Source organism: Physcomitrium patens, chromosome 4, assembly GCF_059467195.1.
Source record: "Physcomitrium patens ecotype Gransden chromosome 4, ASM5946719v1, whole genome shotgun sequence".
NCBI classification, from domain to species: domain Eukaryota; kingdom Viridiplantae; phylum Streptophyta; class Bryopsida; order Funariales; family Funariaceae; genus Physcomitrium; species Physcomitrium patens.
In genome coordinates, this window is record NC_143413.1 from 14,066,527 (window position 1) to 14,081,853 (window position 15,327).

At 32.1% G+C, this 15,327-nt stretch overlaps 1 protein-coding gene across 6 annotated transcripts; it reads right to left on the reverse strand.

Annotated features, from left to right (window-relative positions):
- Positions 1 to 11,318: 11,318 nt before the first annotated feature.
- Positions 11,319 to 14,305, reverse strand: LOC112281038 (uncharacterized). Of its 6 annotated transcripts, none has more exons than XM_073533245.2 (6): positions 14,077 to 14,305; positions 13,483 to 13,561; positions 13,052 to 13,228; positions 12,609 to 12,774; positions 12,245 to 12,478; positions 11,319 to 12,107 (listed from the first exon to the last, which is right to left on the reverse strand). In XM_073533245.2, the coding sequence occupies exons 3-6, from the start codon at positions 13,067 to 13,069 to the stop codon at positions 11,980 to 11,982; spliced, it is 546 nt and encodes a 181-aa protein (XP_073389346.1). In that variant the 5' UTR covers positions 13,070 to 13,228; positions 13,483 to 13,561; positions 14,077 to 14,305; the 3' UTR covers positions 11,319 to 11,979. The 6 variants fall into 6 exon arrangements, 4 of the variants coding, with proteins under 4 accessions (XP_073389346.1, XP_073389347.1, XP_024372949.1 ...); XM_073533246.2 differs by lacking the exon at positions 14,077 to 14,305 and adding an exon at positions 13,855 to 14,043; XM_024517181.3 differs by having other exon boundaries at positions 13,052 to 13,561.
- Positions 14,306 to 15,327: the final 1,022 nt, after the last annotated feature.

A 15,327-nucleotide genomic window follows, 5' to 3' on the forward strand; every position in this document is an offset into this window, starting at 1 on the left:
CTTGACAAAGACATACTCCAACGAGCTTGACGATGATTCAACACGCGTACTGACATGAAATACTCGAGGTTCTTGTGATCTATATATACAATGACTAGACTAGAAGCGCCTTCTAGATAATGATGCCATTCTTGAAAGGAATCCACGATCGCAAGAAGTTCTTTATTGTGGATCTCATAATTGATCTCGGCTGCTGAGAATTTTCTTGAATGAAAAGCTATTGGATGAAGTTTGTCATCTGATCCCATTTGTGATAAAACTGCACCCAAGACAAAATCTGATGCATCTGTTTCCATAAAAAATGCCTTCGAAAAGTCAACACAATATAAGACTGGTGCAGAGACAAACGATGTCTTCAAGGCTTCAAATACTGCTTCCGCTTCTTGATTCCATTGGAATTTATCTTTACTAGTCAAGCTTGTAAGTGGAGCTGCAACTCGTGAGAAATCTTTGATGAAGATCCGATAGTAATTGGCAAATCCCAAGAAACATTGGACATCTCTTACTGTCCTTGGAATCTTCCAATCCATGATTGTTTGGACTTTCTTAGAATCCATCATGAGACCATCATTTGAAATGATGTATCCTAAAAAGTCAACTTGAGTAGTGTGAAATATACACTTTTCCATCTTGACGTACAATCCTGCATCTCTAAGTTTTTGTAATACTTGACGAACATGTATTTCATATTCTTCGACGTTCTTAGAATAGATCAGGATATCGTCTAGATAGCAGACGACAAAATTGTCTAAGAATTCATGAAATACATCATTCATGAGATGTTGAAAAGCAGCTGGTGCATTCGTGAGTCCAAAGGGCATGACATTATATTCGAAATGTCCATACCTGGTTCGAAACGCAGTCTTCCATTCATCTCCTTCTTTGATCCGTACTAGATTATATGCTCCTCTTAGATCTATTTTTGTATAGATCTTAGCTTGATTCAACTGGTCAAGGAGTCCTGATATCAAAGGTAATGGATACCTGTTCTTGATTGTGATCTTGTTGAGTCCTCGATAATCAACACACATTCGTAAAGATCCATCTTTTTTCTTTACGAATAGAATTAGAGCTCCTGCTGGAGATTTTGAATGGCGTATGAAATTCTTTGCTAAATTCTCGTCAATATATGTCTTGAGTTCAGCCATCTCATCTTGCGATAAACTGTAAATTGGTCCAAATGGTGGCTGAGTTCCTTCCTTGAGGTCGATTGAACAATCATATGGGCGATGCTCAAGAAGAATATCTGCATTCTTTTTCTCAAAAACGTCTTGGTACTCCTGATATTGGCTTGGAATGCCACTTGAAGTCTTTACGTTTTCAGAAATAGGTGCAGCATAAATAGCAAAAGTTGATCCTTCTTTTGCTGCGTGTATAAATACTTTTGCACCTATCAGTACGGGTTTTACTATACTAGACTTATAATTTTTTACTTGGTTGGTAGAAGTATTAATAACGCTCTGGAAAAAGTCAAGTTTACTCGAATTCCAATCTATTTGAGGGTTATATTTTTCTAGCCAGGATAAACCTAAAATAACTGGATTGGATGGAGATTTAATTATGTTAAAAGCTATGCAGCTATCATGACCGTCTATTGTTACTTTTATAGGATGAGTTTCATGAGTGACATCTCCAGAAGATAAGGGACGACCATCTATGACTTCTACATGTACTGGTTTAGGTTTCTGTATAAAAGGTATTTTACGACTTTTAACAAATTTTTCATCTAAAAAACATGCTGAGGCTCCCGAATCTAATAAAGCAGAGGCTTTGTAATTCTTAGGTCCTAAATATAAGTCTATTATAAAACAAGAAGAGGGTTGTGAGGAGAGGATAGGACCTTCATTAGGAATTGTACAAGGTTCCAGCTGCACGGTCCCTATTGCAGCTGGACGAATCCGTTTTCCGACATGTTGTCTTTTTTGACCGCCGTACCCCTCATTTTATAGTTGCGTCGTTTCTTTGGACAATGTTGAGCAGTGTGCTTAGGTTCTCCGCAATATAAACATAATCCTTCTTGACGACGACAAATCTTTTCTTGCTTAGTTAGGGATTTAAAACGTACCGCGTCAATTTGCATGTCTTCTACTTCTGAATGTACGTTTGACAAAGATGTTGATGTTGCCATTGAGTAATAATGTTGAGGTTCCTGTGAATGATTTTCGGATCAAAATTCGAAAAGTCGATTATCACATTTTATCGCAAAATCGATTGCTTGACTCAAAGTTTGAGGATCAGGTAAGTTGAGCATCAATTTCTTTACTTCGTATTGCAATCCATAAAGAAATTGACTGATGAGTGCAACATCATCCCACTTGATGTCAATTGCAAGTTGTCAAAAATTGTGAAGCATACACTGTTACAGAGCGATTTCCTTGTCGCAGAATTTGGATCTTATTTGTTGCAACACGAGTTGCATCGTGTTCACCATACATAGATCGAAAATCCGCCAAAAAAGCTTCCAAATTGTCCAATATTGGATTTCGTTGTTCAAGAAAAGACGAAAACCACGATAATGCAGAACCAGAAAGTAGAGTGCCAATAAACCTGACTTGTGATCCTGGAGTTGGATAGCTTTGCGGTTGAAGTTCAATTGCCAATTGTACTTGATTGATGAACCCTCGAAACTTTGATCTCGTACCATCAAATTTCTAGGATAAGGTAATTCTTGCTTCTCTAGTGCTTACAGGGTGTTGTACAATTGGAGAAGGAACGTGATTTGTTGTAGATGTTGAAGCAGCTCCAATCATCTCTATATCCCCACTTTCTACTATTCTTGTTCTTTCCTATGTTGGTGAATTGAGTTGATGCATCGCAAGCATTAACTCCCTCATTTGCTCTTGCATTTGTGCCATTGCACTCTTTATTTCAACAAGCTCTGCCATAATGACACTAAGAAGAAAAATTTGTTTGATACTGCTCAAGACAAAAGAAAAGAAAGACTTGATAACAAAGAAGATACTAAGAACAATATCAGTTTAGAAGTGGGTAATCCGCAAACTTCTAATACGCTTATGTCTTGTCAAGAGAAAGGGGTAATCCACTCTTACTCAAGAAAAATAAAGCTCTGATATCGTAAGTGTACTCTTGTCAATCTGTCAAGGACAAAGACTCGATGAGGGAAAATATACACAAAAAGGCTATCTCGATATAATAAGTCAAAATATAAAAAAGTATGTATATTAAAAAGAAACTGGAATGGCTATTGCCACAAGACAAGAAACTGAAGACTCTTGAACCTGGACTAAGAGCAAAAAAGGAGTTGACAAGAGTGAAGAAGCCTTCACTCTTGTCTCTATATATACTATCTAACTAGAGGCTACGTGGCGACGTTCTATAGGACCTCTAATATGTGTTGACTTTGTAGGACACATGCCTTGACTTACAAGGCAAGTTTTTCATCGTGTGGGCCACATAGTTAGCTTGATCTTCAAGCTAACAACATGTGTGGCACATGGCCAACTTGTTGACCATGTTTCTAATCCAAAAAGTCAATTAAAGACACCTATGAAGTCAAAGCAGCGTCTACGAAGTTTCTAGGAAGCTTCTATATTAAATATTATAGAATTAACTTATTTTTATCTACTTTTACTTACTTCTACCTATTTCTATATGTAATTATTAGCTTACATGATTATGGCCGTGACAGTTTGCATATAACAACACCCTCCATGCGTCGACTCAATACACACCATTCTTTTCCAACTATGGGTATCATCCGAAGCTTGATTTATTGAGTCCATCAACAAATAACAATCCAGGAGTTGAAGGATTTGCGAAACAACTATCAAAGCTTCAAAATACGTTAAAGCTTCAATTACAATCCGCTCAAGAATCCTACAAGGCGTCTGCAGATAGATTTCGGAATCAAGCACCTACTTTCAAAATTGGAGATAAAGCATGGCTTCTTCGACAGAATATCAAGACTAAGCGATTGTGTGATAAGTTGGACTATCGAAGATTGGGACCATTTATCATCCAGAAGCAAATCAATCCAGTGGCGTACTGTTTGGAATTACCGGCTTCTATGAAGGTACATCCAATCTTTCATGTTTCTCTGTTGGAGCCTTATGGAGAGTCGTCTTTTCCTGGAAGAGTGCAATATCCGCCATCTAGTATTGAGATCGAGAACCATGAGGAATATAAGGTTGAAAAGGTACTGGATTCATGGCGAAGGTGGAGCAAGTTGGAGTATCTTGTTCATTGGTGCGGCTACGACATTAATGAGCGAACGTGGGAGCTAGCTGAAAATCTTGCCAATGCGCCACAAAAGGTACAGGAGTTTCATCAACAACATCCCGATAAACCTAAATCAATTCGATGATAGCTTCTTTCTGAAGCTTGTTCTCCCAACAATATAAGAAAAGGGGAGAGCACCAGCAAAATTCATAGTTGATGTAGTTATTTTCTCCAAGATAAAATAGAATTTTTTCAGTAGCCATAGTTTGGTCTTCTGATATGGATAGCCAAGAGATAGATACTATATCAGTCAGTTTATCTCAACCAACTAGCTCACGAAAGTGACCTCGAGATGAAGAACCACCTGCACCATGACGACGACGAAGGATACCAAGTAACCGATCACTGGTGATTGTATTTGAGTTTGAGCTTGCTTACGATGGTCAACAAGAAGGCATATTTGTAGGACAATTTCACAATGAAGACACGGAAGTTCATGCTTGGTCAGAAGTTGAAAGAGTGGGCCACTACTGTTGGCTTCAAGGTCCGATGAACCACTTACCTCGTGAACAACAGTTGGAGTTCATAGCAGATGTTATACGACAGATCTTCATTTTCTTGCATTAGTACTGATTGATAACAACATTGCTTCTCAGAGACCTCGAAGCTAAAGGAGGGGATGATGTTAGGGACATAGTCCTTAGAACCTTCTAGAGACAAGCTTCTAGAATCTTCTAAGAGCAAGTCTCTGGAACCTTCTAGAAGCTTCTTAGTTAGTAGAAGATGTTAGGGACATAGTTCTTAGAACCTTCTAGAGATAAGTTTCTAGAACCTTCTAGAAACAAGTCTCTGGAACCTTCTAGAAGCTTTCTAGTTGGTAAAAGTTGCTTGAGAAGCTTCCTAAATAGGAGTATATATTGGAATCGAGGCTGAAGAGTTCTTCAGTCTCGACAACACATCTCTTGGAGCTCTAGCTCACCTCTCTGATGTTGTTCTTGTATTCATCTGATTAATCTAGTTCTTGTCAGTTCTTCTTGAACTTCTTGTTAGATCTCAAATCTGTATTTCTGTGTCCGTGACAGTCATTTGAGATCTTGTTTTTAAATGGCATGCATCAAGTCTTAGTTATTTTAGAAACTTTGATTTTTAAAGTCATAAAACTTAAACCTAGGTATCTATTGTACATGGTTAGAAGGTATTGCACAAGCTCTTTCTCCTCTTCCATAATTAGAATACCTTAAACTTCTTTTTTTTTGGATTTTAGCACACCATAATATTACTTTTCAAAAGTTGGGTATAGAATATCATTGTTTGAAGTTGCTTGCCTCATACTTACATCTTATTCATCTTTACTAAAGTTGCTTTCATAAATTCATTATTTTTTTATTTTTTATTTTTTTATTGTATTGTAATTGGGATCATTAATTTTTAATATCTCCTAATTCCATCCAAATGTCAATGATATCTTCTATATTGGAATTATTAAAATACAACATTCCTTTATCTTTTCTTATCCTAGTCTTGTCTATTCTTCTTTCTATCTTACTAGCTTTTTTCTTACCCACCTAAAACTCTATTGTTCCTATTCCATCCACTTAAACTTTCCTTGCTTCTCTACTCTTCCACCAACTTCACTACCTCAATTACTTTTCCTACTCTATAATAGTAAAATTCCAAATGTCTTACAATTTTTAATCTAAGTTAAGTTTTGATGGGAGAATCCAGCTCACTTCCACAACTATCAAAGCTTTGTTCATAAAATGCAAGGTCATATTTGCTACTCTTGCAGTTGAAATCCAATTGATCAATTTAAATTGGCATAAATATTTTGGAATAGTGCCATAGAGTTGAGGCAAAATGTACATTTGTAAAAATTGTGTTTGTAATCTAGCTACAAGCTATACATAGGAGCTCCAACATGTATAATTGTGTCACAAATTTATAATTGAATTATAAGCTGTGTATAGACATGTTTTTACAAACATAATTTTTATAAATACAAATATGATTTTACTCACAAATTTGTTAGAACTTATAAAGTACATAAGTTATAAATGTGGAAAATATCAGTTAATTTTATTTAATTTTCAATTAGAACCTTCTCAAACTTTGCTACATTATATATGCAAATTAGCATATTATAATTATCCTTACTAATCACAATATGATTAAGAAGTAATTAGCCATTAATAAGTAATTTGTTGCCTTAAATAAAAAACTCCACTAATACATAATTAATTTTCAAAATATCACTTATATCCATTCTAAATACAATGAATTTCCAAGCTTATTCATCATTAAGTGTCAATTTAATAGAGAAGAGTTTTCTTTTCAATTATAATATATCAAAACTGATCAGTGATTTATGTCAAGTTGATTGAGAATAGACTATTCTAAGATGCAATAATCAAAGGTTCATCAAGAATGGGTTATCTATCTTAGAGTGTCTTCAAGGGCTTCATAAAAATTTGAATGATGGCTATTATTTACTCAAATAACCAATGGAATAATCCTTTTGGTTAGTCTAGTCTTAAAGAAGCCTACATCATTTCAAATTTTTGATTAGGAATTCTATTTGGAAAGTGGTCATATTCAACTAAACTTCCAAAATATTAATTTAGTCATTGTAAAATTCCTAAAATAATTTTGGATTATTAAAGTGGATAACCTTGTATCTATAATGAAAATTTGAATTAAATATATGACTAAACTTTGGCTAAAATATAAAGTGGATAATCTTGTATCTATAATGAAAATTTGAATTAAATATATGACTAAACTTTGGCTAAAATATAAAGTGGATAATCTTTTATCTATGATGAAAATTTGACTTAAGTATATGACTAAACTTTGATTAAAATATATAGTATCTTTCAATAATAATAAAAATTAAAAATAATATTTATATTATTATTAAAAAAGACTTTTTTATAAGATGAGAAGTTTTAACATCTAAATGTTTTGGTTGGTTGAAATTAAGAAGTCTCTTTGAATTGGCTTTATATTTTAAAAAAAATCTAAACGCTCTTAAAAAAAATGTGTGGTATAATAAATTTTATTTTTACATTGCATAAATAATATTTTTGCTTATATTTTATGTTTCATTCTTTAAAAGATGTGATTTTTAGAAAAATTCAAAATTTTATTTTAAAATTCTTTAAATTAACTATTAAAAATAAGAATTTAAGTTTTTTATACTTATCATAATTATTAAATTTAAATATAAGTTGACATATTTGAACTTAAAATAAAATAAAGATTTAATCTATTTTATAACATCTTTTCACTTCATACTATATTCAAAGATCAAAGCTTCTAAAAAAAATAAGTCTTTTTTAAATAATAGACCTTAATGAGACTTTTAAACTATAGTCTTTCAAAGTAGATTTTTAGATATATGATCTCTTTAAGATATAAATATTATTTGGCTATATTATGCTTTGTAAAAAAAAAAGATTCAAAAACTTAATTACATCATTGAATTCAACTTAATATTATGTATTAATAAATAAATTTTAAATTTATTGGTAAATTATTATCATCTATATTTTTAATCTTTAATTTAATTATTGGATTAAAATATCAATATTGATTTTTTTAAAGATGTTGAAAAAAAAAAGAATAACATATTTTAATCTTGAATGTCTTAGAGAGATGATTACAAATAATTAATAAAGAACTTCTTCCTTATTAGGTAAAAAAGTAAGAAAATTTATCCAAGATAGACCAAAATTATTTGACTTAGTAGATTCAAATTTTTTTTAAATAAGTAGAATTTGAAAAATTTACTAAACCTTCATTAGAAATAAAAAGATGGTAAATGTGGCTTATATAGAATAGGGTGATGAATAGAGAGGTATCTTATTATTTTAATGAAAAAGCCAAAGATAAAGAAAATAAATTAAAAAAAACATGAATACCTTATAAATATAAAACTACAGGTGTCAAGTTTTGAATATAAGACAATTTCTTTGTCATCCATCATCTTATATCATAGATACCAATATTGAAATTAATAATTAGAACAATAATAGGATTTAAGTAATAATAAAGTAAATAAACTAGATAATATCTTATAAAAAAGCTTTATAGATGTAGGTTTAATTTACAAGTGTTTGTAGGTGATTGATAGGTTGAAAAATTAGCTAACATATTAATAACATGTCGTACATGTAGACCACATGTTTTACAAGTTGGCCTCATGTTGCACATGTTTTCTACTTGGAATATAAATTGGCTATGTAGTACGCATGTTCAAAACATATCTTGTAAATAAGTCATATGTTCAATAAGTTAAATACATGTTGGATGATTTATAGAGTGTCACCATGTAGCTTCTTAATTAGGTAGTATATAGAGAAGCAAGAATGAGGCCTTCTTCATTCTTGTCAACATCTTTCTTGTATTTTTTCCTTAGTTCAAGAATCTCTAATCTCTTTATATTTGGCAACAACTGTTCTAATTTCTATCTTATAATTATCTTTAATTTATTTACTTTCTTTCTTTCAGTGTTACAAGAATCTATTACTTCTTTATAGTTTCATTAAGAATCATATCCTTGAAAATTTACCATCTATCTTTAGTCTATTTAATATTTGGATGTAGAAGAAAATAAAATTGATTTGTCTAAAAGAACTTTTTTTTACTTGCATATTGTCCATCTTCTATCTTAAGATAATAGGTGGAAGTAGGGAATTGAAAATATTTCACCCCACATATAAAACTTATTTGCAAACTGATAATTGTGGAGGATTATTGTAGATATCTATAACTATTAGTATTCTTACTTGGATTAGTAGAATTATATAGAATAAAATAGAAATATTTTAAATTATTAATATATTATGCAAATTTGACTTCATATGTGTTTGTACATCATTGGTAGGTTGAAAACTTAGCCAAAAAGTTGGCCACATATTATACATGTTGGAAACTTATATTATTAATTAAACACATGATCTAGAAGATAGACATAACTCATCTGGCTTATAAGGGGTTGCCTCTTAGCTCTTTAGTTAAATGGTATATTTAGAGATAAGATTAAAGCCTTCATCACTTTTGTCAATTTTTTTTCCTTTTAATCTAATTATAAGAGTTTCTTAATAATAGTCACTCCAATTTCTTTCATATATACATACTTTTTCTTTTCATTTAATCACTTCTCTTTTATTTATTTATTTCTTGTTTATTTACGTCTTTCAAGTTCTTATCCTTAATACAAATTCCTACAAATTTCTTACAAAACTAGATTGAAAATATTAAATTTTATTTTTTCATGAAATAACATATTTCTATTAGCCACATAGATTTTTGCAATAAAAGATGGTTTAAGTATTATTCATCTCTTTATTGGTATTAAAAAAATTCTATAAATCTTAATATATTTTTGTAAATATTATCTATAATGGTTTGTTTTCTAATTTATATAAATTTTTCTATAAACTAATCTTGTTTTAATTTTGAATATAGGTATGGAATACAAGTATTAGTTTTTTTGATTATGTACATAAAATAAAATAAAGTCAACTTAAGTTTAGAAATAAAATAATTATTTTTTTCCTCCAAATTCTCATTAAAATTGAATAGAGTCCAACTTTTCAACAACAATCAAATGAATGTATCAAAACTTAATTATAAGATGTTTTTTCTTTGCATAAAAAAGTTATGTAGTAACTTCAATATTTATTTTTTCTTATGTAATTAGAATGAGCAAGTTTTATATTAATTGAAAATAATAAATTTAAGATTCAAATAATAAGAATAATTTTAGCTTAGCATTTAAACCAAAGTCTCTTTATTTTTTGATAAATTCAATTTTCCATTAGAGGCTCTTATTAGGTTGCATCTTTTAGATTGTTACATCAAAGATATAAGTTCTAAGTTTAGTTTCTATGTTCAAAAAAGTAAATGTTATCTTGCATCACTTTTAAACCTCTTGATGTAATAGAGATTCTTGAAACTAAGAAAGAATGTCTTTAGAAATAACTAGATTTCAAAATTGGACTAAATCAAAGTTCTAGCATCATGCAACTTTAATTCTTAGCATATTCACATTAAAAGATAGTCAACAAAGTTTCAACTATTGAATAATTTGGACCATTGCTAAAATATTCAACCACCTTCTTTCAAACTTTTATGAACTTTTTGAAAAATTTTATTTAGCTTACTTGGATGATTTAATTGGATGATTTAGTAATTAAAATTTTACAACTTGCATGTTGAAATTGCAATACAGACTTGGATTATATTAATAAAAAAAAATTATCATATTTATATGAAAATTCTACTAGTTTAGTCAAAATTAGGTCTAATTTTTTAAAAAATGAAACCAAAATATTATACAAATAAAAAAATAAATAAAGAATAAAAAATTATAAGTTTAAACTGCAATGAATGTAGTAAGCAAAAGTTTGAGATTGTTTGATTGGAAATCTTTGGCTAAAATCAAAGTGAAAGGCAAATTTGATTAACACATTTTCAAAAGTTAGATATTGTTTTGCAAATCATTAAAAAAAATAATTTAAATTTTTTGTATACAACAAGTATATTTTAATAATTATTTTCTACTAAAGATAAGATAAATTGATAAAATTGGTATGATTGTTAAAATTGATATCTTTTTATATTTATGAAAAAATATATATTATTGATTGTAGAATATAATTGTATTCTTATGTTTATGAGTTTGTCTATTGGTCTTAATACTATGAGTAAAGATATTTTAAGTTTTCACAGTCTTAACAAATTTTGTATATATATATATATATATATATATATGTATTCAAGATATTTAGGAATATGAGGCAGAACTTTATAGCTTCATAGTTTGGAATCCATTATTGGTGTGAACACTAGTGCATAGTTATAACATGCAATGGACAATTAAACTTTTTTTTTTTTGTTATTATTTTTATACTTTCTCTAGGGCTTATCTTATTGGTTAATTAATCCACAATCATTAACATTTTTGCCTAAAAAATTGGTGGACCTGATTATTTACCACTTTATTTCTTTTGAAAGTTCTTTTACAAATTTCAACACATCATTTGTTTTAAATAATTAAAAAGACACTCAACTATAAATTTTTTCACCCTTTGAAAGTTTAACACTATATTTATCTATAACCACAACACTACAAGTTTGTAAAATACTCTTATTTATTTATTTATTTATTCAACCTATTTAATATATTTCTCACATATCCATTCTACAAAAAGTATTAAAAATGTAAAACTTTGCAAAATGAATTAGTCTTCTTGCATTACAGTACAAAATTCTGTCGGAAACCAATGCATGCATGCATGTTCGGGTTTAGGGTTACAAATCTCTGGATGGTAACCATAAACCCGAAAGAGTCTAGAAGTGAGATGCATGAGAGGCTTTGACAACGCATCGCCTGATCTTCGCAGTCGCAGACGCAATCGATCGAGAACTTAATCCATCGTATCGAATGACGACGGCGACGATCAGATGCGATTTGAGTATAATTGCGACGAACCAAGCACCGTAAGTTTCAGCTTCAGAACATGGACTCTGCACAATTGTGCGATTTGTGCGTCGGTTCTCTAAAGTCCTAATTCCGACGTTTCTGCAGGACCCACCACGTCTTACTGGAGTCCGCAGGCTTGCCATCCCTTGCGCAAATTCGAGATCCTGCCATCACAGCAGTAGCAAGCTTACTAAGTCATTTGATTAGCTGATAAGATTCGCAGGGCTCCAAGTTCCTTACAGTTGAGCAGAATGTCAGTTTGGGTGGTAGGGTAGTTGTCGAGATGGCGTGGTCGCTTCTCACTCTTGCTCTCATCTTATCCATCGTGCCTTCTTCGGAGGATCGTTCTCGATTACCCGACCCGCTGTGTGGTGATGACCCGGCAACTTCTCTTTGATTTTGTTGATCAATCCGTGCTTTTTGACCCCATGCGTGCTTGCTGCCACGAGTTTCATTCAGCATGTCATTCTCAGTTCAGGGATATGTGCAATTGAGTTTACAGGCAACACTTCACGTCTGGAGCATTCTGGGTGGGAATCGGATAATATTCAAAACCGTTCAAGTGCAGAACCATACTTGTGTTGTCAAGGTTGCATCCATCTCCACCTGCGTTTCGCTCCGTACTGCACAATGGTCTTGATACGCAAAAACCATCGACATCAGCGTGGGAATTGACGTTACGCGAGCCTGCGGCCGCGTGGCCGTAAGATACTGTCTTCGCGTCAAGCCCAAACTGAGATTCACTGAAGCTTGAGGGGCGATGGTCTGCTCCAGTCACCTCACTCGAAGCGCCACGGCCGGAATTCGGACCTGAAACATGGATATTACCACACAATGACCGACTGGCTCATCAGTCCAAACTAGTATCAGCGCAACAGTGGGTCGCCCTTTCGACTCCGCAACAGCATGCTCGAAGGGTGTTGCACCAAAACGGTGTTACCTAAGACACCAGTGTCCGAGTCGCCATGGCCCTTTGTTAATTCTAGGGGACTTGGAGATGATCCTCCAGGCTGGTTATCGATCCTTTCTTCAGACTCATCCTGGCGTCCATCATTGCTCGACATGTCCGGTTTGCTCATCAAGCCCATGAACCCACCGGCGGAGTCCTCCATGTTCCAGTTGTAATCAGCCATTATGAGATAAGATGAGGAAAAAAAAAAAAAAAAAAAAAAAAAAAAAATGAAGATAAAAATTAGAGCAGAAACCACAACAGCAGACAACTGAAATCGAGAGACTCTCGAACAATCTATCCAGCCTCAAAGCAACCAGGGAAATTAAGCAATTAAAGCTGCACTGCAAAGAATGACCAACTGGAATCCGCACTTCACAACACGAGAGTAATCACAAATTTAAAAAGATGGAATTGAATTCGACCGTGATTACCGAAAATCTCTGTGGCATGTTGAACAGGTGGGGTTAGGGAAGCAGGCCAGATGTCCATGGTCTGATGGTCATATGGTCGGATACGGTAAGATAAAACTAGGTCTCGATTCCTGTAGGGTGCCACTCCCTCAGAGCTGGCCAAAAGCAGTTCCGGAATCCGGAGAATTGCAACACGTTCTTTTCCTCGTGATTAGCCCCACAATCGAGCATTACTCCAGCCATCGAAATGGAGGGTGAGATCGGTGCAAGTTACAAACGAATGCATGCTTAGAGAACCATTGGGAGACCAAAATTGAGGTAGAAAAATGAGAAGTTGCAAGATGACATGTCCCATAATACAGTGCTTGTTTTTCCGAGTGTTTTCGAGGTGGTCTGTGGCATAGCAAACATTCAATTCGCAAAGAGTTGCATCTACTTTCTGTTTACAATACCAGGAGCGGCGTATTTCTACCCAGCCGCCTTGGCTGACGGAGCAAGGTCCCTGAGAAGCACATATCTTGATGAATCTCCCTGCAAAAACATTGAAGAGCTTAATGTCGCAACATCTCCACAACCAGGCCTGAACCTCAAACCCTAAACCTGAACTCCCCCAAGCTGCGCCATCTCATGAATCTCTCAAGTTCCTCATCGAAACACTCCAATTTGTGGATGCAATGTTCGCTTCTCTCCTAAATCGGTGAGTTGTGATCAGTAATTACAAACCTTTCATGGAAACGTTTTTTTGCAAATTAACAGTAAACAAACACAAAAAAAAAGAAAAAAAAGAAAAAAGAATAAAAATGATGCATCCTCTTCTGTTTAACCTGTGAATGTGAGTTGGGTTGAAACAACAAATTGTGGTCTGAGAGAGAGCATTCATAAACGGTGTATGGCGACTACAACTGAGAAAGGAAATGAATCCGTTATTCTAGAACCATCCTCTCGCTTGACATATCCATTTCCAGCGTCAATTTACTCTCTCAATTTCAGTCATAAGCTGGAATTACAATAACTGCATATACCATCAAATGGTTAATGTTACATACCAGAGTAGGGCTCTAAGTAGAATGCAGATCAAGGCTTCAAAAAGATTAGACCTCCGTGATCCACTTTGATCATTTTTCAACGCATTGCAATTCACGTTTTGGCTAAATCGCTGTATTGGGGTTCCATTTTTCCCTTCACTTTCAGATAAGCTGACATTGCAAGAAGGTAATTGATAATAAAATTAATAAAATTAATAAAACGATCAATTTAAAAATAACATGAAATCTTTTTAAAGATATCACATGTTAAGAATATAAATAGAAATTATTAGGGTGATTATTACGGTGATTTAGAGCCATTTGGGCTTTGTCTGAGGCTGCCTCAAATTTTTACTTTGAAATTACAATTTTTTCTTCTTTTTTTATTAAAACAAGAAATAAAATACTATGAAAGAAGTAAAGATAAATATTTGATATAAAATAAATAAATAAAAATACAGTGCTATGATTGTTTTAACTAGGCTTTCGACTTACAAATGTTGGAATTGTTAACCACCTATATATATCTATATATATATATATATATATATATATATAATAGGAATTTTAATTGTCAAGCCATCTAGTTAAGCTATTCAAAGGAATCATGCAATTGAACCATTGAAGCAAATAAAAATAAAGAAATATATATATATATATATATATATGAATGAGAGAGAGAAACAGCCTAATAACTATAATAGGTTTTGATTGAGCTTGAAGTATTAGAATCTTAAGAGTCCAATTTCGTTGCAGTTGTAAAGATTTATTTTAGTTTTTCTTATTGTTGCATAATATTATACTGAATTTTTTTTAACAATACAATACTTTAGATAAGGTAATAATCAAACATATTGACAATTTAGTGCTTTAAATATTTCTTACTATATAAGTAAAAAATTTACCGTAAATTTTTTTTTATAATATATTCTATTTATTTATATATACTAAACTTCTATAGTCACACTTTCAAGCATAAAATATTATAAAAAAATATTATTATTATTTTTTTCAAATACTAAAAATTAGAATAACAAATTAATTGCCAAAAGTTATTAATACCGGATGCTATTTCATTAGCATTTAGTGGAAATTGCCAAATTTCTTTTATACTAAAATAAAAATTTAAATTATTTAGAAATTGCAAAGAATAATATTTGTCGATAAAAAATATTATACCAATGTTTTATGTAATGTATCAAAGATCTTCTCTACTAAAATTAAAACTTATTAAAAAAATATTACTCAAAATAATCAAAAATAGAAAAAACA

Excerpts from the sequence above, each read along its gene's own strand:
- LOC112281038 (XM_024517178.3), bottom strand. The coding sequence starts at position 12,801 with ATGGCTGATTACAACTGGAACATGGAGGACTCCGCCGGTGGGTTCATG. Across the intron at positions 12,479-12,608 it reads CTCGGACACTGGTGTCTTAG|GTCCGAATTCCGGCCGTGGC; the intron begins GTAACACCGTTT and ends TCCATGTTTCAG. Across the intron at positions 12,108-12,244 it reads ATGCAACCTTGACAACACAA|CAAGCACGCATGGGGTCAAA; the intron begins GTATGGTTCTGC and ends AACTCGTGGCAG.